Source organism: Symphalangus syndactylus, chromosome 6 (genome assembly GCF_028878055.3).
Source record: "Symphalangus syndactylus isolate Jambi chromosome 6, NHGRI_mSymSyn1-v2.1_pri, whole genome shotgun sequence".
Taxonomy (NCBI): domain Eukaryota; kingdom Metazoa; phylum Chordata; class Mammalia; order Primates; family Hylobatidae; genus Symphalangus; species Symphalangus syndactylus.
Window position 1 is genome coordinate 81043516 of NC_072428.2, and position 25528 is coordinate 81069043.

At 41.0% G+C, this 25528-nt stretch overlaps 1 protein-coding gene across 13 annotated transcripts in view; it reads left to right on the top strand.

Annotated features, from left to right (window-relative positions):
• Nucleotides 1-25528, top strand: part of AMOTL1 (angiomotin like 1) — a 136757-nt gene that overhangs the window by 66528 nt on the left and 44701 nt on the right. For all 13 annotated transcript variants that reach the window (XM_055283313.2, XM_055283310.2, XM_055283315.2 and 10 more), the window contains 3 exons: nt 14359-14650; nt 22919-23063; nt 24304-24393. In XM_055283313.2, the coding sequence (XP_055139288.1) occupies nt 14359-14650; nt 22919-23063; nt 24304-24393 (527 nt within the window). The remainder of the gene's footprint in view (nt 1-14358; nt 14651-22918; nt 23064-24303; nt 24394-25528) is intronic.

A 25528-nucleotide genomic window follows, 5' to 3' on the forward strand; every position in this document is an offset into this window, starting at 1 on the left:
TTGCACAAAATTTAGAAATACAGATAACTCCCATTCCGCCCCCCCAAAAGAAAGAAAATAGAAATTGCCTCAGTCTTATTATCCAGAGATACCATTGTTAAACCCTCTGTTCACTATGTTGCTTCAAGAACTAGAAAATTATAAGAAAATACTGTAAGTTGCAAAGCTCTGTATAAATAAGAGGTATTTTTATTGAGTCAACAGAATTCAAATTTGAACCTCTTCACAGCCAAGAAGCCCTATATTATTTAACCTCATTTTAAATTTCATTTTGTTTACATTTTTTCTGAATATTAAAATAACAATGCTGATTTTTTGGTTTATCCATGTTTTCTAATTTTTCTATAATGTACATGTATTATTTAGATAATAAGATTTTTTTTAAGTAGTCATACATGTTCATTGTAGAAAATGTGTAAAGAACAATAAAGTATCAAGAGTAGAAGAAAAATCCATAGTCCCATCACTTGCAGTAATAGCTCCTTCCGGTCTTTTTTTCCTTTTGTAATAGTTCCTTCCAGTCTTTTTTCTCTGCATTATTTTTTACAAAGGCAAAAGCCTAATATGTATTATATCTTGAGAAATTTGTTAATGTTGATAAACTGAGAAATGTTTTGATTTTAATTTCTCTATTAATTTTGCATAGGAAAATGTGTATTTAGCCCCCTGCATTTTCTCTTTATGAATTACTTCACTACATCCTTTGTCTGTTTACCCATTGATTTTTTTCTTTTCCTGTCATGTTTTGCAAAATTTTTGTCAAACAAGCCATTTTTTATTACATATTAGCCTGATAGCCTAATTATAGAGGAACATAGAGTTTAATATATTGAGTGTGGCTTGCTGATCACCATTCACGCTTGAGGATCTGGGGACCACAGAGTGGGAAGAGCTAGTCTGTTGCATGAGTTGCTCTGATGCTCACTGAAATCTGGAACTGGCTCTCCAGAACCAGGCCTTCTAGGGTACATGCACAATGGTCTAGAGCAGCACTCACTGTTCAATAGAAATGTAACATGAGCCACATATCTCATTAAACATTTTCTAGCGGTGACATCTTAAGAAGTTTGAAAGAGACAAATGAAATTAATTTTAAAGCATAGTTTAGTTAACTCATTTAGAAACATTAAAAAAAATTTAGTTAACCCATTATATCCAAAATATTGTCATTTTAACAGGTAATCAATATTAAAAACTCTCAGTGAGGTATTTTCCTTTTCTACCAAGTCTCTAAATTCTTTTTTTTTTTTTCTTTTTGAGATGGAGTCCCACTTTGTTGCCCAGGCTGGTGTGCAGTGGCTCGATCTCAGCTCACTGCAACCTCCACCTCCTGGGTTCAAGTGATTCTCCTGCCTCAGCCTCCCAAGTAGCTGGGACTACAGGTGTGTGCCACCATGCCTGGCTAATTTTTGTATTTTTAGTAGAGATAGGGTTTTACCATGTTGGCCAGGCTGGTCTCGAACTCCTGACCTCAAATGATCCACCCACCTCGGCCTCCCAAAGTGTTGGGATTACAGGCATGAGCCACTGCGCCTGGCCCTAAGTCTTCAAGTTCTGATGTCTGTTTTACCCTTAGAGCACATCTCAGTTCAGACTAGCCACATTTCAAGTACCCAATAGCCTAGTGGCTAGTGGCCACTGTCTGGACAGTGTAGGACTAGAAGGAATGAGAATCTGTGTCTGAGAGCATGTACTGACATGCACCGACATCAGTCCAGAACCATGCTCTGGTTGTGCATGGCATTGCATTCTGTGGTGCCGGATCATGCCGTGATTCCTCACACAGGCTGTAGAGACAGGGACTGTGATTCTTAGCTCATGGTCTCCGAAGAGGAAGGGCAATCCAAGGTTGGTGCTTCTTGCTTTTCTTCTATCATCCATTAGCAGTGAGTGATGATAACAGAGGCTAACCATTCATAACTTTATAGCCCTCATGCCAAATTTTTACATCTAGCAGAGATAAATATTAAGCCACTTTACCAATGAATCTAAACAATAATGTATGTTGACAATTCTGAAGCCATTTCTAATTACATTTCACGAATACTTTTAAAACTAGCTTATTTATTAAAAATTTACTTAAGTCACATAAACTTGAAAAAGCATTTGGCTCAAAGTCTGTTTTTTTCTGATAAAGTGTTTGATTTAAGCACTTTTTCCTTTAAGCCAATTAATTAGAGCTTTTATGTATTTTTAGTAGTGAAACATATACGTGACACAAATACATGGATATACTAGACACATAGATAGAAATAGATCTTATAGATTCATAACACCTCTTTTTTTCCTCCTATTTTAGACTTCCAATTTCTTGATAACCTGTTTTATTACTCCAGGCAGATGTCAGCTACATAGCCCTAAATTTGCATATTAAAGGACCAACTCATGTGAAAAATCAGATAGTGAAATTTATATCTCAAGGTACAGAGAGAAAGAGTCTGGTGGTACTACAGGGAGATTAAAAATGGATGCCAAGTCAAACATAAAATTACAGAAATCTATCATAGAATTGTATAAGGAAACCAATTTTATTTAGATAAGTAGTTCTAAATTTAGTCTCTGTCTTTTTTTTTTTTTTTTTTTTTTTTTCTTGAGACGGAGTCTTGCTCTTTCGCCCAGGCTGGAGTGCAGTGGCGCAATCTCGGCTCACTGCAAGCTCCGCCTCCCGGGTTCACGCCATTCTCCTGCCTCAGCCTCTCCGAGTAGCTGGGACTACAGGCGCCCGCCACCACGCCCGGCTAATTTTTTGTATTTTTTTTAGTAGAGACGGGGTTTCACTGTGGTCTCGATCTCCTGACCTCGTGATCCACCCGCCTCGGCCTCCCAAAGTGCTGGGATTACAAGCGTGAGCCACCGCGCCCGGCCTAGTCTCTGTCTTTTAACTGGATCTGTGAACTCTGGGCAGAGCCCACGCTGAATCCTGGGTCTCCAAAAAGAGAACTAGTATGGGGCTAGACCATGTGACGCTTTCGTAGTGCACATTTTTTCAAACAAAGACATTTCTCTAAGTGTCTAAACTACACTCTTTCTTACTTTAAACACCCCAGAATAATCTCTGCTACAATAACTATTTTAGTCCAAAAGAAGAAAAAAAGAAATGAGGTAATACACTACTAAGGCAAGCAGTTTAAGATCTGAGACAAACTTACCTGTTTACACTCTTGGAGTTCCATAAGGAAAAACAGAGGTTTCTCCCCAAAGGGAGTCTGGTGCCTTCTTTGTTTTCTTTAAGGAATCCTGGGCTAAGAAACTATTTCAGGTCCCTTATGCAGCAGGGTGTGGCAAGAGAAAGGAGAGAGAGCAGAAGTGAATGGAGAAAACAGAATTCAGTCAACTGAGAAGAGAAAAAAACTTTTTCTCAAAAAAAAAGAAAGATCCTAAGAGAGAAAAAATAAATAAAAGACACACACACACACACACACACACACACACGCATACACACATATCTTGGATATTAGCTTTTAATTGACTGCTAACCATTGAGCTACTTAAGAAAAAAAAAACTTTTAAGTCTCATTACCATATTTTAGCGAAAACAAATTGCTGATATTTCAAAACTAATACAAATGTCAAACCAGAAGGAGCTTGATTTAGGAACCAATCCCAGGCTATCATGGTGACAAAAAATTGGGGCAGAACCTTAACTACCTTTAGCTACTGAACTGCAGCGTGTGACAACAGCCATTGCTACTTCAGTTTGGCTTGACTTGTTATGTAAATAAAGGTGCCCTTGTTATGTAAATAAAGCCCCTCAAGTGGTCAAAATCAAAAATCTTTCAGGCCTGCTGAAAGTGCTGTAATCCCAGCACTTTGGGAGGCCGAGGCAGGTGGAACGTCTGAGGTCAGGGGTTCGAGACCACCCTGGCTAACATGGTGAAACCCCGTTTCTACTAAAAATATAAAAAAATTAGCCGGGCGTTGTGGTGCACGCCTGTAGTCCCAGCTACTTGGGAGGCTGAGGCAGGAGAATCCCTTGAACCCAGGAGGTGGAGGTTGCAGTAAGCCAAGATTAACGCCACTGCACTCCAGCCTGGGTGACAGAGCAAGACTCCGTCTCCGAGAAAAAAAAAAAATTCTTTTTTTTTTACCTTTTGCTGGCTGTCATTTTCCTTTTCCCATTTTTTTTTTCCAGTTGTGGGAATTTAGCCAATTCAGAGGCCTTGTTCCCCATAATTTGAAACTTTCCTTTGGATTTGATCAAGTCAGATAGAGCTGGTCAAATCCAATAGGAAACAGATGGAAACAACAAGAGAAACAAACAAGCAACAACAACAACAAAACAGTTATGCAAAACAAACAATCTCACAATTTATACAATTACTGAGCACTTTAAAGGTAAGGAGAAATTAAGACCAGCCGGTTAAGTTTAGCCAAGACAAAACCCCAATTCAGCTACTTACCTAGGAGTGGGGCTCAGGCTAATGACTGCTCTCTACCATCCTAGAAACAGGAAAAAAACTCTAACTTGCCCTCCCTGTTGGAAGCAAGCTAAAACTCCAGAAAGGAGTTACCTGCACTCCATCATGCAGAAAAACTTGCCTTCCTTGTTGGAAGAAAGCAAAACTCCAGAAAAGGAGCTGTACAGCAAAATAGACTTTAGATCTCGATTACATTTGGGGAGATCAGGGATTCTCCAGAGGGGAATTTGCCAGGCCTCAGCAAATTGTCCTATTGATCCGAGCCATAAAGGTATCTTAAGCTGCTACCAAGCACCCATAGGAGATTTGTCAAAGGACGGGGGAACCACCATTCAGAATCCCTTCAGGTTTCCAATTTGTGAACCCAAAAGTGTCTGAGACAGATCTCAGGAAGTTTATTTTGTCAAGCTTAAGAATGCACCCATGACACAGCCAATGAATGTAAGATGCATATTGGTTTGGTCCAGAAGGGCAGGACAACTTGAAGTGGGGGAGGGGGCTTCCATGTTACAGGTAGGTAAGAGACAATCTGTTGCATTATTTTGAGCCTCTGATTAGCTTTCAACTGAATCCACAATTTACATGTGAGAGGAGGGTAAAAGAATTGTCACTTATGCCTTAGTCTTCCTTAGTGAAACAGTAGGGCAGAGGAAACAATCACATGCATTTCTCAGTTAAGCAGAGGGATGATTTTGAGCTGTGTCTGTCCTTTGTCCATAAGGAATTTCCTTGTGGGCAAATTGTGAGGAAAGTATATAGTTTTTTGTTTTGTTTTGTTTTATCTTCGTAGCTATCTTATTTAAGAATAAAATAGGAGGCAGATTTGCCTGATACAGTTTCCAGCTCGACTTTTCCCTTTGGCTTAGTGATTTTGGGGTCCCAAGATTTATTTGCCATTCACAAAAGCAAACAAAGTCTTGATGTGTAGTTCTCCAACCACAGCTGTGTCTCTTCTGCAAAGACTTGGGAAACTCGTTTTTCTGTTGATCTCAACCACTGGGTCGCAATCTGGGAACTGCAGGTTAGATACTAAGCATTAGCATGAAATCCCAAATCATCCACATTCCGTATCAAAGGGCTGAGTCAGTCCTCTGAAGAGCCAGCTGCTTCTAATCAGTAACAGTGACATGTGCAACCTTCCATAACTTGTAGCCATCCATAGCCAAAGCTCTCAGAGCTACCCTCATTCTCCCCAGGAGGTCACCTAGCCTTATACTTTCCTTTTAAGTATATTTGCTGAAATGTTTGTGAGCCTGTCAGCCTCTGTAGCTCTCATTTTGTAAGTATTTCTCATAGCCAGGTTTCCTCTGAATGCCAACTCCTAACAGCTGAATGTCAAACTCTAGAAGACAATTTGACAAGGATCACTTCAGCCCTCCCTACATGGATACGCAGACCTTCATAGAGATGACCTCAGAATAAGTCCAACAGATCCTAACAGAATAATTAGCCTCAGGCCTTGCTTGGTAACTAAACTCAAGACACTCCATCTGGGCTCAGGATGTATTTCCCAGCTGGATTTCCTTAGGCCTTCAATTTAGCAGCCCTCCCATTTCATGTTGAAATAACTGAGATCAACGTTCCCCAGGCAAGGTAAAGAACTGGAGAGCTCAATGCAATTCTTTATTCCGTAAGTGACTTCACCTTGCAACCATCCGCAGTTTTCAGAAAGGAATGTTATCAGTTGGCACACCTAAACCATCCCTCCCCTCTCTCGCTACACACCCACTGCATAACCTGCCATCTCTTTAGACACAAAGCGTTTCTGCATCTTGGTGAATTTGTGCCCCTTCCACGCTGAAGTGCGTGTGAATATACATGTCATCCCGTGTGTACAAGGAGGTCCAACTCCACCACAAGAGTGAAATTCACAATGCCCTGCTTCCACCCCAGGTCACAGGAGCTTCGATCAGGAATGGACCCAAAACACTACACATCTGTCACTGAGTCAGTGCTTCCTGCAGGCTGGCTAAATCCTACAATAATACATTTTTCAGAGAAAAGAGGTTCTCTTGGTAAGAGCCAAAATGCCATGAATTACACCACTGCTTTTGAATGAAAGGGCAGAAAACCATTCCCACCTCCTGAGTATTCCCCTTCACACTTCACTTAATGTGAAAAAGAAATGCAGCTGTCTCCTGCAGGCTGAGAGGCACAGATGCGTCTACAACTCCCTCCCCTCCTACTCAGGTAGCTTTGGGTGGGGCTTCCATCTTTTAACATTTATTTAACTCTGGGATTTGGAAGTCACTTATGGTCAACGGGAGCTTATCTTCTCCATCATCTTTTTATGTCATGTAGCAATTACAAGGAAAACCAAGGAGAGAGGCCAAAATCAGGTGATAGTGCTTTCTTGATGCCAGCATACGTCGTCAGTGATGGTGACTAGTTACCTGAATGACAGTGCAGAAAAGGCAGGTTTGCCAAGCTTAAGGGACACAACAGAATGGGCTTTTTCAAAATGGGAAGTTTTCTATCAAACAGAGAGCACTGGCCTCACAAATAACTCAGTTACGCATTCATGCTAATAAATACCACATTACGATGGATGACGTGCAGGCAGGAGAGAAACTTCTATTCCTTGGCTCCACTGCTCAGCCAGCGGGGGTGAGTGAGCTCAAAGGTCTGCACAAGCAGATCTGAGCTTAGTGTAAATGAGGGAGAAGGAGTGTCAGGAGGGAACAGGACAATTTCACAGAAAATCATACCAGTGCTATGAAACAGCCTATCCTCGGCTTGCAAAGATAGTGTTATTGATGGGCCCCTATTAGGATAAACACTTGCTAGTAATGGGGACACAAAGAAAAGGGGAAAAGAGAGGATGGGAGCCCACACTTATTGATAAATTACTTGTGACTAGAACTCCATGCTCTAATTGTCTATTTGTGAGCCTGTTTCCCTATTAGATTGTGAAATCAGAGAGGAAGCTTACTAGACATCTTGTATCTCCGTTTCATGGGACTATAATGCCACTTACACAGTTGTCAGAGTGTGATACATAGTAAGCACTGCATAAATGTTAGATATTCTCACCATGATTATAATTATTATCATTGTATCCCATACCCCCTAATATGGAGCCTAGCACTGGGCATTCATGAGAAGCCTGGTAAATTTTTTCTATTATGGCAAACATTTATTGAACACTTTTTACAATCCAGCCACCAGAAAAAAGTAGACTTTGAGCCAAATGCTTTTTCAAGTTTATGTGACTTAAGTAAATTTTTAATAAATAAGCTAGTTTTAAAAGTATTCATGAAATGTAATTAGAAATGGCTTCAGAATTGTCAACATACATTATTGTTTAGATTCATTGGTAAAGTGGCTTAATATTTATCTCTGCTAGATGTAAAAATTTGGCATGAGGGCTATAAAGTTATGAATGTAGCACAAAGGAAAATTATCTTTTTTTATGTAAACTTTGATAAATAAGGAATTCAATATTGTTCAGTTAATGAAAACAGCTAAATCCTGAGTTATTGGCAAAAAAAAAAAAAAAAAAAAAAAAACATTTATCTAATGTTAAGGTTCTTAGGAAAACCTGAACTCCACAGGTTGTAAAATGGTTAACATTTTTAATGATAACTATCACAATTTTAATAAGTAATCTTGGTGAAAAAACAATTAATTAGATAAATGTAGTGGAATAAATGCCTATAAATAAACTTATATAATTTAAAATCTAAAGTTACGCAATACGTATTCATTGAATGTCTGGGTCATTTCCAATTTTTAAATAAATTATAGAAACATGTTTTTCTAAAAAAGAAATGTGTTATTTAAAGGAAAATAATATTTGTCTAATTCAAAGTTTAATTAAAAGTTATTTATAAAACAAGGTAATGGTAACCAGTATATAAAAGCATTGTAAAGAAAGTTATAAATATAAAAAGGTATTTTTGGCAAGAAAGGTTAAAAAGGAAAATAATTTTATATGAGAAAGAATCTTGTATGGTAAATTTTTGTCCTAGAATAAAATGACTGGTTAGGAAAGAGGGATATTCAGGACAAACCAGAAAGTCCACATATGCCATGAATGGTCTGTGTAAGTCATAATAAGGTTTGTAAAAATAAAGTTTTATGGGGGAAGAAAAACTTTATATGATCAAGTTGTCTGTAATGAAAGAGAAATTATTTATAATGGTCTTTCTAGAGATTGTGTTTTGATATTTTAAAAAAACACTATGCACTAAAGTATTGGGTAGTACAATGAAACTTTTTTTAAGGTATTGATTTACCCTTAACAAAATTACAAGACATTTTAATTTTTTTAACCCAAAGTTTAACTTTTATTGTATCTTGCTGTTTCAGCTTCCTGTCCCCTTTTAAAAGCCCTGAAATAGTAAATATCTCCTTCAACTCTTTTTGTTTTTTTGAGACAGAGTCTTGCTCTGTCGCCCAGGCTGTAGTGCAGTGGCGCAATCTCGGCTCACTGCAAGCTCTGCCTCCCGGGTTCACGCCATTCTCCTGCCTCAGCCTCTCCGAGTAGCTGGGACTACAGGCACCCGCCACCACGCCCGGCTAATTTTTTTGTATTTTTAGTAGAGATGGGGTTTCACCATGGTCTTGATCTCCTGACCTCGTGATCTGCCCCCCTCGGCCTCCCAAAGTGCTGGGATTACAAGCGTGAGCCACCGTGCCCGGCCCTCAACTCACTTTTGGCTCCCATAAGTTTTATTCCTCGGGTGCTGTTTGTTTGTTGTGGCCTTATGCTAAAAATGTTTTATCCTAAAGGCCTAAAGGAAATATCTTCTCCAGCATAACATTCTGTGCTCTTGGCTTTAGATGGTTGTATGAATCTAAAAATTTTTACTTGTTACCTAAGAAACACTCTTCCTATGTCTAATCGAAGTACCTTTTTATTAGTTTGACTTTCAGGTTATTGATAATAAATGGATACCCCACAGGGAATAGCAGTGGCACTGCAGAAGATCTTTTCTTTTGCCTTTTGGTAACTGGCCTAACAAACATGTTTTATATTTTATTGAAATAATTCGTATGCCATTGTTATTAAGTTTTGGTTTGCTTAGAAAAAACTGAGATTAAAATTTTTTTTTTAATTAAAGTTATCACATCCATGTAACTTTCTATATTTTGCTTTTAAAGTCCTTGTGTCATTAAGTTATAGAGCTTTGACTTCTGGGTCTAAACAGGACACCAAGTCCTCTTCAGTCTTAAACCCTGACAGCAGTTAAAACCTCATCTTCAGATCCGGTAGAAGATGCCAACCAAAATAAACTGTGTTTGTGAGACACAGGCCCAGAAATTAAAACTATCCAACTCCTCAAGACCCAGAGACTATTGTGGAAGAGGTGGGTGTGAGATTGTAAGGGCCAATGTTGAGAGATAAAATTAGTTCAGTTTCTCTATAAATTAACCATTAATACCAAATGCACATTGATGCAAGACCAGCATATGAGCCCCTGTGTCAGATGAACACAATTTTTTTGGAGCATTAACTCACTCCTTAATAAAAGGTTACAAAGGTTATAAAAAGGTTTATGGAAATTATATCTTATGGTCAAGATAATTAAAATTTAATAAGTTTACTTACAGAATTTTAAAAGACACATTTAATTGGCCTCGTGCTGTCTTTATTAGGGCTTGTTGTTTGGGAAGTTAAATTGCTCTCAAAGAATAAAGGATTTTGCTTTTTTTTTGGAAATCTTTATCGTTTTGGCTAAATGATTGACTTATTTTATAACAACTTGTGATCCTATTTTGTGATATGAAGTGTTTTAAACTTTTTATATTTGACAGACTTTCCGAAATCAAATTTTAACTTCAGTCCTCATTAATCTTTTGATATTCGGTCCCTCGCAGTCCAAAAGAGACATATTCAGCTTATTTGATGTAATAAAATCATACAGGAAGTAGTGTCAAATATGAAATGGGGTTTAACCTTCTTTGGATTATATTTATATAAATGTGTTATTAGTATGTGTTCCAGAATTGTATGAGATTCCTGTGAGCCTAATATGTCTTAGTAAATGTTATCAGTAGTAATGGTGATTCTGATATAAAATTGTATGCCATAGAAGTAACCCAATTTCCTTGTCATTTGTGTCTTTAACCATGACTTTTGTCATCTAGTTGTTTCACTTTTATTCTTTTCAAAAGGTGTTTTTTATAATCAGCTATAGGACTCTAATAGCTGTTCTTGGATGCAGGTTTCTGATAACTTTGGAGACTGTGACACTAGAATAGAGGAAAAACTTGCAAGACTCCCATAGAAAGCTAATGTGTTCATAAACATCGAACAGAACATGAGTTAATTACATAGACTAATGAAAGACTGAAATAATCTTTTTTATGACTTTGTTTGAAATGTTGCTAATTCTTTTGTTTCTGCGTCTAGAAAACCCTTTTTCTTTGAGCTATTTACAGCTTTTAATACTTGGGTCAGCTACACTCCTGTGAGCAAAATCTGAAGCATATATCTTTCTACCTGATTTCTCCAGAATTTGAAAACTATTTGCAAGTATATTTAATTTATAGCAGTATAGTTATTTGCATAAGTTCAATAAGAATCTTTTTCTTTGTAATAGGACACAATTGGAGACACTGGTTATTTTACCAAGGCTTTCATTGGAATGGCTTACTTTTAGATAGAACCAGATTGCTTTAAGGAATCGAGGTTGACTTGTAGAGCCAAATAAAACCCTTTGGGAAAGCTGGCCTTATACCATGTCTACACAGTCCCTGTACAGGTTCCTGACCTGCAGTAAGTAAAGAATGTCACTTTCTGACAGGCCCGGGAGCCCTAAGTTTTCTTGGGCCCTTGAGGTGAGGAATTCACCCAATTAATACAGGTATTTGCAGGCACAGGCTGAGCTCAAAGCATTGAAGTCTAATCTGAATTTCCTTGTGGAATAAAGTTCCAGTAAAGCCAATTAAAAAGAAAAGAGCCTATATGGCAAATAATTTTTTTTTGCTGACTTTATGCAAACACTCAGGCCACGTATAGTAAGACCAACAGTTATTTTACACATAAATTTGTCTTGTGATTTGTCTTTAGTGAAAATGGGGACTGGAGAGAGAAAAATTATGTTTCAAAGTAAGCTAGACTATACTTGTTATTAGATTCTAGTCTTGTCTAATGTTTTTCAATGTTTATTATTTTCTATAGTTTGGACTGAATTCTAAAGTTTTTCCTGCTACACGTCTCCAAAGTAATGTTTTTAATTGTTTTTTTCTTTCCTGTCCTATTTTCCCTCCATTTTTTTCTTGATTTAAAATTCCTAAAAATGAAGCTGTGCTTTCTTAAAGCCCTGCAAACTGAAGCTAGACAACTTAAGCTACAGAAGAAAATAACAGCAACTTATTTACATATATAAACCACTTTCATACCTGCCTATTGTTGTATGGACTTCAGATAATATGGCCTATATCAATTTTCCAGGATTGCTCTTCATCTTTTTTGTTTGTTTTTTTCTCTTCCTCCTCCTATTTTCTCTCCGTAGGATATGAGATTTCACAACCTACTAAAAATGATCTTCCCTAATAACCTGACACCTACCTTTCTAGGAGTAAACTGTCCTAGCCATGAGAGATCAGACAAAACCTGAGACCAGAGGCTCATTCATTTTCTTATAAAATGCTTTTTCGGAAAGATGTGAAAGCAAAATAAATCTCAGAACCCGAAATCAGTAAGCCAAAGGGAAAAGTCAAGCTGGGAACTGCATCAGACAAACCTGCCTCACATTTTATTCTTAAATAAGATAGCTACAAAGATAAAAAAAAAAAAAAAGCCACATACCTGCCTCACAATTTGCCCACAAGGAAATTCCTTGTGGACATAGGACAGACACAACGCAAAGTCATCCCTCTGCTCACCTGAGACAAATGCATATGTGATTAGTTCCTCTGCCCTATTGTTTTACTAAGCCAGACTAAGGTGTAAGTGACTATTCTTTTACCCTCCTCTCACATGTAAATTGTGTATTCAGTGAAAAGCTAATCAGAGACTCAAAATAATGTAACCAATTGTCTCTTTATCTACGTATGACCTAGAAGCCCCTTCCCCCACTTGGAGTTGTCCAGCCTTTCCAGACCAAACCAATGTTCATCTTACACGCTGATTGACGTCTCATGTCTCTCATGTCTCCCTAACGTGTATGAAACCAAGCTGTACCCAGACCACCTTGGGCAGATGTGGTCATGACCTCCTGAGGCTGTGTCATGGGCACATTCTTAACCTTGCAAAATAAACTTTCTAAATTGATTGAGATCTGTCCCAGATACTTTTTGGTTCATACCCTTTATATTTCTAAATGTTGTTAGGAGCCCTTGGCTTAGGTTGAAAGAAAATACAGTGATTCTTAGGAAACAGGTTAACTGAATAGTTAGGATGGACTTGTTAAGAATGGGGATGGGGATGGAAATTCATGATCTCAAAGATAGGAGCTAATACCAGGTATTTGAGCCATGAAGGGACACCCTTATGTGTTCTTTTTGACATGGCTAAAATTAGACTCTTGAGCTCTAGACCTCCCTTACCTCAGCAAAACAAATCAGTTTCTCCCCAAGACTTCCCATTTCATTAAATGGTGCCCCTATCAATTTGTGTAGAGCCCAAAATCTAGGAGTAATTTTTAATTTTCCCGACTTCTCTTCTCCCCATCCATGATATATACAAAACGAATCCCAATCTCTGAGTGTTTCTTTTCTGCCACTACTCTGAGCTCTCCTCAGTTCTCACATAGACCACACCTCGGCCTCATTGGACTCCACACGAGTGTTCCTGCCACCAGGCACTGCATTCTGTGCACACCACAGGAGAGGCAGCTCCTCCCCTGGCCTCTGTACACTCCATGGTAAAGTCTGGCCGTGGCACCTGCCCATCACTCTAGTCTTATCTTGCACTGCTACTTGCTGGCAGTGCTTCATAATACTTGCTTGTGCCAGTGCTAATTCCTGCCTCAGGCCCTGTGCGCTAGCTCAGCATCTCCAATCTTCTTGGCACCAGGGATCCATTTTGTGGAAGACAATTTTTCTGCAGACAATTGCAGGGTTGGAGTAGTTTTAAGATGATTCAAATGCATCACATTTATTGTGCGCTTTGTTTCTATTATTATTACATTGTAATATATAATGAAATAATTATGCAACTCACCATAATGTACAATCAGTAGGAGCCCTGAGCTTGTTTTCTTGCAACTAGATCATCCCATCTGGGGTTGATGGGAAACAGCGACAGGTTATCAGGCAGTAGATTATCATAAGGAACAAACATCCTAGATCCCCTGCATGCACAGTTTGCAATAGGGTTCACACTCCTATGAGAATCTAATGCCACTGCTGATCTGACAGAAGGTAGAGCTTAGGCAGTAATGTGAACCGTGGGGAGTGGCTGTAAATATAGATGAAACTTTGCTCACTTACCTACTGCTGTGTCGCCCAGTCCCTAATAGGCCACAGATGTGTACTGGTCCATGGCCCAGTGGTTGGGGACCACTGTGCTAGCTGACATCTCCTACCTGGAATACTCCTTTCCCCCACTTCTTCACCCGCTCTGTCCAAACCACTGGTTCTTGTCTGTCAGTGTGAGTTTAGCTCAAACCACCCCTCTCAGAGACTCCTTCTCTGCTCTCTCAGTAGGAAGTAGCCATGAGGTCATTCCCTGTCACATCACTCCACCTTATTCTTTGGAGAGTACTTGTTACGTTTTGATACTTGGCTTTATTGTTGGGTGGCTTGCCTGTCTCTCTCCCTAGCATGTAAACATCTGAGAGCAGGGACCTGGTCTGCCTTGGTCGCTGTTTCCCCAGTAGCCGGAATGGTGCCAATTGAGATGGGAGCACAGTGAATACCTCCCACTGGGAAGTGCATTGATGGCCTCTGACCGTGGAAGCCATCAACAGTGCCAGTATTGTTGGGGCTTCCTTCCTGCTCCCACCATTTCCCCCGGCTCTAACTGCTGCCTTCCATTGCCTTGCAGCCGCCCATGCCAACTTCCGTTCCCGTCAACCATGCAGCAGCACAGCCCCATGTCCTCCCAGACCTCTTCCGCCAGCGGGCCACTGCACTCTGTCTCCCTGCCGCTTCCACTCCCGATGGCCCTGGGTGCTCCACAGCCCCCACCCGCCGCCTCCCCTAGCCAGCAGCTTGGTCCAGATGCCTTTGCGATTGTGGAGCGAGCCCAGCAAATGGTGGAGATATTAACAGAGGAGAACCGGGTGCTTCACCAGGAACTTCAGGGTTACTACGACAATGCCGACAAGCTCCACAAGGTGCGTGACTTCCCTGGGGAATGGGAGGGAGACAAAATTCTTTACCTGGTCATGGGGAGTTGATGCACTGACTGACTTGCCAACATTGCACTAGACCCCTTTTTATACTAGGCCCTGTGCAAGGCTTTAGGGAGACGAAAATAAATATGACCCAGTTCCTGCCTTGGAGGAGCTGCCATTCCAAAAAGAGGAGAGAGTTGCATATGCTAACACCTTCAGTAAGAGTGTGAAGGGTCTACTGTAGGAACAGCAGAGGTGGCTCTTGATCAGAGACTCAGAGGCTAAGTAGGATTACTCCACCTGGAGGAATGTAGAAGAGGGAACACGGAGAGTAAATAACACGGAGGAGGCCAGGCCTGGTGGTCCATGCGTATAATCCCAGCACTTTGTGAGGCTGAGGCAGGTGGATCGCTGGAGCCCGGGAGTTTGAGACCAGCCTGGGCAACATGCCAAGACCCTGTCTTTACAAAAATTAGCCAGTCATGGTGACCCATGCCTTGTAGTCCCAGCTACTTGGGAGGATCACATGAGCTGGGGAGGCATAGGTTGCAGTGAGTCAAGATCACTCTACTGCACTCCAGCGTGGGTGACAGAGTGAGATCCTGTCTCAAGAATAAAAAATAAATAAAACCACAAAGAAATGAAGTGAGAGATACCAAATTTTCCTTTAAATTTAGGAATCTCAGACAGGAACCTTATGTTGTCATGTTCATTTCATTAGCCGGTCTCTGCAAAAAGCAGCCTTGCCTCAACATGAGCGGGTCAAGAGTACAAGTTATTGTGTGCTTTCTGCATGTTTGTGACTGCATGTTTCTGCATGTTGTGACTTATTAGGTGGGGAGATGCTGAGTAATTCCAGCCCGTGTAGTTACTGTTGGAATATTTAAATGTATAGCAGCCATTATTCTTAGAGATTTATGCTGAGAGCCAAAGTAAATAGGGGAACGTCCAGCAAGAATGAGCTGTTGCTGGGCAGTGATTTCATGATGCCCCTCAAGTCAGCATCTCATGTACTGCAGGTAGGATGCAAGAGGGTTGGGCAAAAGTAATAGGATGTTTTAGGGCAAGACAGCCATAGAGCACTTGAGTTTCCTTTCTGGGGGTGAGGAGGCATGTGTAGTAGTAATGATCCTCTAAGAGTAAGTGCGGGCTCTTCCCTTGGCAATAAAGGGCTTCTGTAAAGTTAAAGTATAGGAGTATAAACCCCACCTGACTACAAGAACATTGTCACTTTGGTTCTATGTGACAATTAATGCTCCGGCTGGCCCATTTAGTGTTAGTGTTCATGAGTTAGTGCTGATTTCACAGGTCAAGCTGGTCATTTTGCTGGTCAAGGGTTTTAGAGTAGTAGGCTCTACTTGCTTCCTGAGGGCTGTCAGGGAGCAGTGGATTTGATGGTGCATATGTTTACAGACAATTTGTCCCAGCACGTTTGTGCAGAGCTTCCACTGAAAAGGTCTGGAGCTCCCTGGAGTCAAGACCAGACTTGGCTGAGGGAGGTCTGGCTGGCTTTATTGGAGGCGAAAAATGAGAGCCAGAAACAGACAGGGGCCCCCTAAAGATTGTGGCCTCACTCCCACCCCCTCTTGCACCCTTAGAAGTTGGGAAATAGGCATGTTGTTTCACAGCCCTCAGCCTATAAGACACTGCACAGGCCCAAGCTTGCCTCTGACATTTTTGGGCAGCTTCTTTTTGGTATGGTCTGAAAATTGGGAAGTGCAGACTCAGCACTTCTTGGGAAACAAGGATCTCTTTCTTCTCTCCTAATGAAGCTTCAAGGCAGACATGTCCAGAAGCTATACAGACCTGCTTGAAGGCAGAGTTTGGTGCTGGGGTTTTTCCCATGGCTGTTTCTGAAGTTATACAAATGGTGCAGAAATTGGAGGTCTTGTTATTTTTCATTGCCTTTTTATTAACATGTACTTTTTTTTTTTTTTTTTTGAGACAGAGTCTTACTCTGTCATCAGGCTGGAGTGCAGTGGCGCGATCTCGGCTCACTGCAATCTCCACCTCCTGGGTTCAAGCAATTCTCCTGCCTCAGCCTCCTGAGTAGCTGAGACTACAGGTGTGCACCACCACACCTGGCTAATTTTTTTTTTTTTGTATTTTAGTAGAGACGGGGTTTCACCATGTTGGCCAGGATGGTCTTGATCTCCTGACCTCATGATCCGCCCACCTTGGCCTCCCAAAGTGCTAGGATTAAACATGTACTTTTTATTGACCTATAACATACATCTCTTTCTTGATTTTGATGCCCATTTCCATTTTGAAAACTAAAGTGGCTTAATCTCCCAGTGTCTCAGTATTCCTGCACAGAGGATGGTTCTTAAAAGTTGTGGCCTAAAGGATTTTGATGACTTCTGGAAGAGGAGACAAATCAAAAGCTGTGTCCCTTCTGGAACCCAAAACTTTTTCAGTCCCTTGAATGTTATAAATTGTTCTACAAGTACAGTAAGTCCTCACTTAATATCATCAGTAGGTTCTTGGAAGCTACAATTTTAAGCAAAGCCAATTTTTTCCTCATCAACATCACAATGAAATGATGTTGAAAGAAATGATGTTATTTGGGGGCCTGCTATGTGTCATTTTACTTAAAGTTGCAGTTTCCAAGAACCTATCAGTGATGTTACATGAGGACTTACTGTACTACATTAATCAGTCATATGTAAAACCAGAATTATTGATTCAAAACCTCAGATTTTGATGGATACTTGCATACTCATCACAAGTTGGATAGCTGTTCTCAACAACTAGGACCAAGAGACACAAGAGTTGCATGAACTTCATGACATAACATTTTGTGCCTTGCATTCCTAAGGTCACCCTATTCCCAGATCTTCCCTCATCCCCAGCCTTGCCACTCGGTGTAGCTGCCTGAGCCTTAGGTCTGGGGAGAGGGTGGTCAGATGGGGTGAAAACTTTGCTTCTCAGGGATGATAGCTGCCAGTTCTCCTGGCATGGATGTGACCCCTGTTTTGCTGCACGATGTTGTAGGATATGACCCTGCTATGCCCACAGTTTCATCCCATCTGAGTTCCTCGCAGCATTGGGAACGTTTTGGCCCTTGCAGAGATGCATTGTAAGGGCAAAACTAAAAATAGATGAATTTTTAATTGCAGAATTTAGCCTATGCATACTGTGCCAGGAACACAGCAGAAGAGAACGATTACATTCAGAGACTATCAAATCCCAGCCTAGATATGAAGACCCTGTTTCCAAAGAGGCTCAAGGTAGTGATTATCACTGTTAATGTTGGAATGATGGTCGAGGACCCCCAGAAAGAGATGTTGTTTTCAATTTTTCCTTTTGGTTATGTTTTTTGCATCTTTTTCCTCCCGGTTTCCCTGAAATGTAATTAACGATGGAGTTTCTACCAGGGCCAGACTGTGGGCTGTTGAGCGGGTTGGCCTTGAAAGCCATCAGGGAATAGACGAGCACTTGATGGGAGAGGGCCAAGCATTAACAGTTACCCCAGGCTTGCTTTAGTGAAGACCCTCTTTTGTGAGTGAAACAAAGGTGGCTTTGATTGGGCAGTCTGTGGCTTGCACAGCAGGCCTTTCTTTGGTCCTGTGCATCCCTGAGTGTTGCACATGAAGGTGCTCAGGGGAAAAAGCCAGTATCTGGAGCTTGGAATGGCTGAGATTTTCTCAGGGCCTTCTCTGTCCATTTGCTTATTACAACAGTGCCAGTGAAAGTCATGCAGGGCTTTCTGCTCTGCTTGTAGTTCTGTCTCTGGGACATTGAGTGTATTTCTGTGATTGCAGGAATTCTTATGGCCTGGCCTAAGAGCTCCCTGACACCTAGGCCGAAAAGGAGAATGAGAGCTGGGAAGGTAAACTGGGACTCCCCCCCTGCACTGTACTCAGAGTCTGAGCCGGTCTGGATAGTTTTTGTATCAAACCAGCCTGTCTAACCCTCCCTGTGTCTTTAACAAATATCAGAGGGTGCTTAAGATGTTCTGAACATGGAGAAATAGAAAGAAGAAGGTGTGGTTTTACTCTGAAGGAGTGTATAGTTAGAAATAAAAAGCTTTAGTTTAAAAATTCTTAAAATGAGTCTACTTCAACTTCCCTTTCCTTAGTAATCCTTGTGTCATTCTCTGAAAGGAGGTATTCATCTTTTACTTGAATGCTTCCAGAGAAGAGAAGCTCACTAATGGGTATACTACACTTCTGGAAAATGTAGTTAGGAAATGTTTCTTTATGTTAAGTCAAAATCTACATCTTGGCTGGGTGCGGTGGCTCACGCCTGTAATCCCAGCACTTTGGGAGTCCAAGGCAGGCGGATCACTTGAGATCAGGTGTTCGAGACCAGCCTGGCTAACATGGTGAAACCCCATTTCTACTAAAAAAAAAAAAAATACAAAAATTACCCAGCCATGGTGATGCACCCCGTAATTCCTGCTGCCCTGGAGGCTGAGGCATGAGAATCACTTGAACCCAGGAGGTGGAGTTTGCAGTGAGCTGAGATTGTGTTACTGCACTCCAGCCTAGATGATGGAGTGAGACTGTCAAAAAAACCCTGCATCTATTTAACTTCCTACATTTACTCATAACTCTGTCCTCTGTAATCATACTTTTTTATTCCCTTTTGTGTTGTTATAACTGAATATCTGAGACTGGGTAATTTATAAAGAGAAGTGATTTATTTAGCTCATGATTCTGCAGGCTGGGAAGTTTGAGAAGCATGACGCTGGTATCTTCTTGGCTTCCAGCGAGGGCTTTTATGCTGTGTCACAACATGGCAGAAGGTCAAAGGGGAAGCGGACATGTATAAAGAGGCAAAACGTGAAGAGCACGTCTTTCTTCATAACAACCTGCTGTCATGGGAACTAATCTATTCCTGCAAAATCCAGTCTAGTCTCACTACTGCGAGAAAGGCACCAAGCCATTCACAAGGGACCCGCCCCCATGACCCAAACACTTCCCACTAGGCCCCACCTCCCAATGTCACCACACTGGGAATCAAATTTCAACATGAGTTTTGGTGGGGACAAACCATATCCATAGCATCCACTGAAGGGGATTGGTCTTTCTCTGTCATTACAGCTATCAGTTCTCATAGGAATTACCTTGTTCTGAACTAAGACCCTTGTTTTTTTTCTAGGTCCCTTCTAAGCACATAACCTTATGTCAGGTCTTGATTGTTTTAGGATTTGAGATAGTAAACTATATTGTGGTAGGGATCCTGAAGTTTCCTTTGACAGTATGCAGAGGGAAGTTCTTTGGGTAAAGGAAAGAATGCATGATTCAGTGTCCAAGTCTGTCTTTAGAAGTTATACATTTAAAGATTAACTAATCAGTCGGTATTTTGTCATGGGCAAGGCGTAGTTCTAGGACAGTAAGAGCTATTCTACCCTCAAGGAGTTAGTAGTCGAATCAGAGCCGCAAAGTGCAGATGCAGATTAGAATTCCAATGAGGGAAATACAACAGATAAAAAATACTACAAAATCAGACCAAGGGAAGGGTCCCTGTGGGTGTAGTTAAGGAAGCCTCGCTAGTTGTCCTGGACTGGAAGCCTGAACACCACTCTCATGGTGGATGCCTCAGAGTGTGTGGTACTCTCAGCTTCCCTGGTGACTTGATGATGCTCTTTGGTCTTGATGGGGACTGTTCCTGTGACATGCCCAGCTGTCTGAAAACAAAGGCCACCTTTTATAGATAAAATCAGCAAAGAAGTGTTAGTGTGTCTGGGAGCCATCTCTTTTGTAAATAAAATTTAAAGACAGGATCATATTTCATGATAAGGCTATGAACAGGATTTAGGACATACTGTCCTCTGTGCTGCTGCATTACCAGAGGTTCATGATATCTGTGGACGAATCAGAAAGGCCTTGTTGGAATGAGGGGACCATGGAAGAACCAACTCTGGTGTAAGGAGTCCTTTGGGAACATAAGGTGGTACCGAAAGGAACCTTGGCTATCTCAGCTCCGCTCCAGTTGGCTGCCGCTAAGCAGAAGCCCCCGTGCTCTCCAGCCTGTTCATCAGCCTCTTCTCAGCCGTATCCTGGCTACTCTGTAACCTCTGAGGGCGCTGACCACAGTATCTCTCATTCCTTTAAGTTTTTGGCTTCTAGGCTCCTACGGCTCCACTGGCTTCGGTCTTTTTCCCTGGTGCCCTGCCCCTCCTTTGGCGTGAATGCTTTTTTGGCCTTCTAATCTTCTGTTTACCTCCCTGAGTGGTCTCTGCTTTCTGATGTCATCTGTCATCTGTACATTAAGGACACCCCAGCCACTCTCCTGGCTTTTAGACTTGTATGTTCATCTGCTAACTGGAAATCTTCGCCAATATTTGCAGCGGGTTCCTCAAACATGGAATCTCCAAACCCAGACTGGTTTTCTTTCTTTAGTGAGCTTGTTTCTCTTACAATCATTTATCTTGGTTAAGTCTCCTTACCCCATCTTCTGAGCTGTGAATGTTTATGTTGTATTTGCTTGCTTTCTTCCTTACTCTCTGCACCCAGTCACCAAAACCTGTTGATTCTACTCATTAGTGTCTTTGGAATTTGCCCTTTTAGTGTCATAGTTCAGGCCCTTGTCATCTGTCATTGAGCTATTTACATTAGCTTTTTACCTGGATATCTCTTCTACATCCTCTCCGATAAACCCCCACCCTCCAACCCCATCTGTTAGTTTTGTCTCTATAAAAACTTGGATGAGATCAGAGTTATAATCTTCCTTCCCCAGTATCTCTCACCCCCACTAAGCCTCCCCTGCCCATAATTTAAAGTCCTTCCTTTTGGCCCTACCTCCTGCCACTTCTACCTTGCCCTCATTCCTGGACTACCATTTCTTTGTAATATTTACAGGCCAACTTAAGACTCCTAGCTCCTAAAGGCCAGGAATTGCTGTCCCTATTTCTGTATCCTCGGCATGTGGAAAAACACCTGACATGTAAGCAAACAATGAATATCTGTTCAGATACGTATTATTTGTAGGAGTCTTGGCAGGACTTTCTGATCTGGGCAGTTGGGGCTCAGAAAAGAGGGTCCCTGGCTCCTGGTGCCATTGCTGTCCTATGGAAGGACTGAAAACATGGCTCTGATCTGGCACCCAGTGAAGGGCACTAGTGCTTTCAACCCCATCAGCTTTGCCTTTGATTCTGACCTTAGCAGCATCTCACCAAGCATCCATCCGTGTTTGCAGGTACCCTCACCTGGTCTTTACCCTTTCTCTTGCATTTATGCTACATAACAGTACAATGGGATTTATTGATATCTACATCAAAATCACACTATTATATCAAACTCCTGTTAGAATAGAGCTACTTGTTATCAGTTTATATGTGCCATAGATTAAAGGCTTCCCCAGGTAGTTTTTGATTTAGTGAAATATTTTTTAAATGGTTTTAATTTCTTGGCTATTAATTCCTGAATATAAAGAGATCGTCTGTGATATATTTGTTTATGATTAGGTACATGTACATGTCCATTAAACCTCTTTTTTTTTTTTTTTTGGTGAGATGGAATCTCACTGTGTTGCCCCAGGCTGGAGTGCAGTGACGTGATCTTGCTCACTGCAACCTTCGCCTCCCAGGCTCAAGCGATCCTCCCACCTCAGCCTCCCAAGTAGCTGGGGTTACAGGTACCCATCACCATGCCTGGCTAATATTTGTATTTTTAGTAGAGGCAGGGTTTCACCATGTTGGCCAGACTGCTCAAACTCCTGACCTCAGGTGATCCACCCCCCTCAGCCTCCCAAAGTGCTGGGATTACAGACGTGAGCCACTGCACCATATAGATAATTTTATAGACAAAGGAATAAAAATACTAGGTAATGAAGGCTTTCCTCCAGTGGATTTTATGTTCCTTTGGGGACAGATAGGAGTGTCTCTGTAAAGTGCACTGTACTTGGAGTCTGGAAACTTGGGTTCTAATTATAGTCCTTTCTTTTTTTGTACTTTAATATTTTCCTGATGTTAACTGGGAATAATCATAATAGCTATAAATTGCCATTAAAAGTGTAAGAGGTTTAAGTTATGTTTAGATTTACCCCTTTCTAATATTGGTACAGAGGGACTTTTACAAGGTGACATCAGACAGTTTGGCCAGACTTGTGAGCCTGTAATTTACAAGATCCTAATGTAGTCTTTAGAGAGCAAGTGGGGGAGTGAAATCGATTATACAGTTTGGTACACATGAAACTTGAGATGCAGAAAGACTGCATTGAAGATACAGCCTTCACACTGGCAATGTCGAAGAATCCGTTTTACCAAGACACCAGCATGAATGTCAAAGGTACCACTTTAATGCCAGTTCTTTCTTTTAGTTTGAAAAAGAACTTCAGAGAATTTCGGAAGCCTATGAAAGTCTGGTCAAGTCTACCACCAAGCGAGAGTCACTGGACAAGGCAATGAGAAACAAATTGGAAGGCGAGATTAGAAGACTTCATGATTTCAACAGAGACCTCCGAGGCATGTTTATTCGTGTTCTCTCTACCTAAACTACCTGTGTAGCTAAAAGCACGACTTCAGGGCCAGAGTGCTTTGCCACAAGTGCTAGTCTACCTGTGTTGGATAATCTTGTATATTTCAACCATCTGGGGAAGGAAGAGGTGTGCTCAAAAAGCAGAATTGTTCTTTTCTGCCTTGTGGGTTGTATATTGCAGCATCGAGCTTTGGAAGTGACAGCCTGTATGCATGAGTCTGTCAAAGGAAGGGATTCTGTTTGTGGCTCCTTCTTGCTTTAAAAGTACTCAACCGCGATTCATGGCTATGAGAATCCAAATGTTTGAAAAGATCAACGTTAGACACACAACCACATGGGGCTGTCATTTGGTAGCACACTTTGAAAAGCAGCACCTAACTATTGCTAGGTGAACAATAGAAGACAGAGCTAGACATATTTTCCCCCAGGGGGAAAAAATCCCCACAGTTGTGAAATAAGTAGACAATAAACTCGCTGAAAGATAGGAGCCACCTGCTGCTGGATTTTGGCAATCTCCGATATGCACAATGAGTTAACCTATAAATGTTACTTCACCTTCAGCCAAGCCATTTTCAGTTGCTTCATATGTCAAAACACTCAATGTCCTGGTAGTACCCAGTAGCTAGATCCCACCTTTTTTGTTGCTACAAACTCTTTTGGGTTGGGTGTCATCTGCATCCAGTGAATACTTGTTGAGTTGGATTATTTATTGAATAATTAAAGATTTACCAAGTGGTTTGAGCAAACATAGAACTTGCTGTGTAGAGTCTTCATACATTAGGTCATTTTGACTTTTTGGTATTCTTTTTTTTTTTTTTCTTTGATTCTGAGATACAGAGAGCTATCACTGGCTAAAATTTACAGCTGATGATCAAGATTAGACTAGGGCTGGGTTTGAGGCCAAGGAGACTGTCTTTGTGAACACTTCAAATCAGATTTGCTGGCCTTGGAGGCAGTGAGGTGGTTTTTCTCAGTACCTGTCCCTAGCTGCCTGCTGCTCGTGCATATTATTTGGCATTAGATCGCATAAAGACACAGTGTGGCATCTGAAGCCTTTTCTTTTGATATTTTGGGACATAGTTACTGTCTGTCCCCAAGTTGTTCAGTTTTGGGCTCCTGCCTGAGCATCTCTTCCTCCCCAGCTCTTGGCACTTATTTCATTTCTTGGTTAGATGATGACTTCAATCCATATACATTTCTTTGTAATCATTTCCTCTTTGTTCATAGATCGACTAGAGACTGCCAACAGGCAACTGTCCAGCAGGGAATATGAAGGGCATGAAGACAAAGCTGCAGAGGGGCATTATGCTTCCCAGAGTGAGTCTCCACTTATTTATTTATCCCAAAGTTTGTTTGTTTAAAAACGGGGTCCTGAGGGAAGAATCATATTAGTTTCAAGTGGGTTTTGTGCTGTTTGCTTTTTGTTTGTTAATTTAGCATACAACCTATTGACCTCAGATGAGGCCCTCCTAGGTCTGCCCGAGACAAAGCTGAGGTCACTATGTGTTGCTTTAGTGATGTTTATTCTGTCCCTCTGACCTACAGTTTCTCTGTCTCTCTCTATAATACCCTTCAAGCAATAGCAACATCACAGCATGTCCTGGCACTCACTACTTCAGATAAGTTACAACCCTTTTTCTTCAGGAAACAGAAGGCGGCCTAGTGGTGGGGTTTGGTTCTCTCTAGGGAGGTTTTGTCCTCGTGTAGGTTGTGGAGTTCTAGACTGGCTGCCCCTTGCCAGTGTGCAAGCCATCTAAGTGATCGCATTATGTATCTCTATGCGTGACACTCATTTCCAGAAGCCACTGAGCCCATTTCAGCCAGGAATAATGAACAGTGGCTTTGTAAGCCTTGATTTATTGAGAGAATATTTTATTAATTTTAGCAGAGGCAAATGATAGAATCAAATGGATTTTGAGAAACCATTGGTCAAGGTTTGAATTTCTGCAGATTCATTGCACTAGCCAGAAATTCAAAAATCCAACTTTTTTTAAAGCTGTTTTGAAAATTAAATTCATATCTATATCATAATTCTCAGTAAGATTATGAGTAAGTGCTCACAAAGTTAAGACAATTCAGAACAACAAAAAGTAATGTATTCAGGCACTAGCCATCTGTCTTATGATCGTGGTCTTCTGATGTGTGCGTTCCTCCATGCAGCCCTACATTTTAAAGACTGGAAAATAATTGGTTAAATTTTCTAATCTCCAATACTGTTTGGTTAGGTTTAACCTCTTGTGTGTCCCCCAGATTGATTTCATGATTGCATTCCAGCTATTAATACTAGCTCTATTTTTTAAATTCCGTTTTTTGCAAATGGACACTAATACTATCTAGGGCTTTTGCCTGGGATTCCTTTGTGGTCTCAGTTGATTGGCCCATGTTCCAGATTCACATAAAAGGCTATATCAGCACTTTGAATTACTTGCTTTTGTAACAAAATTTATCTTAT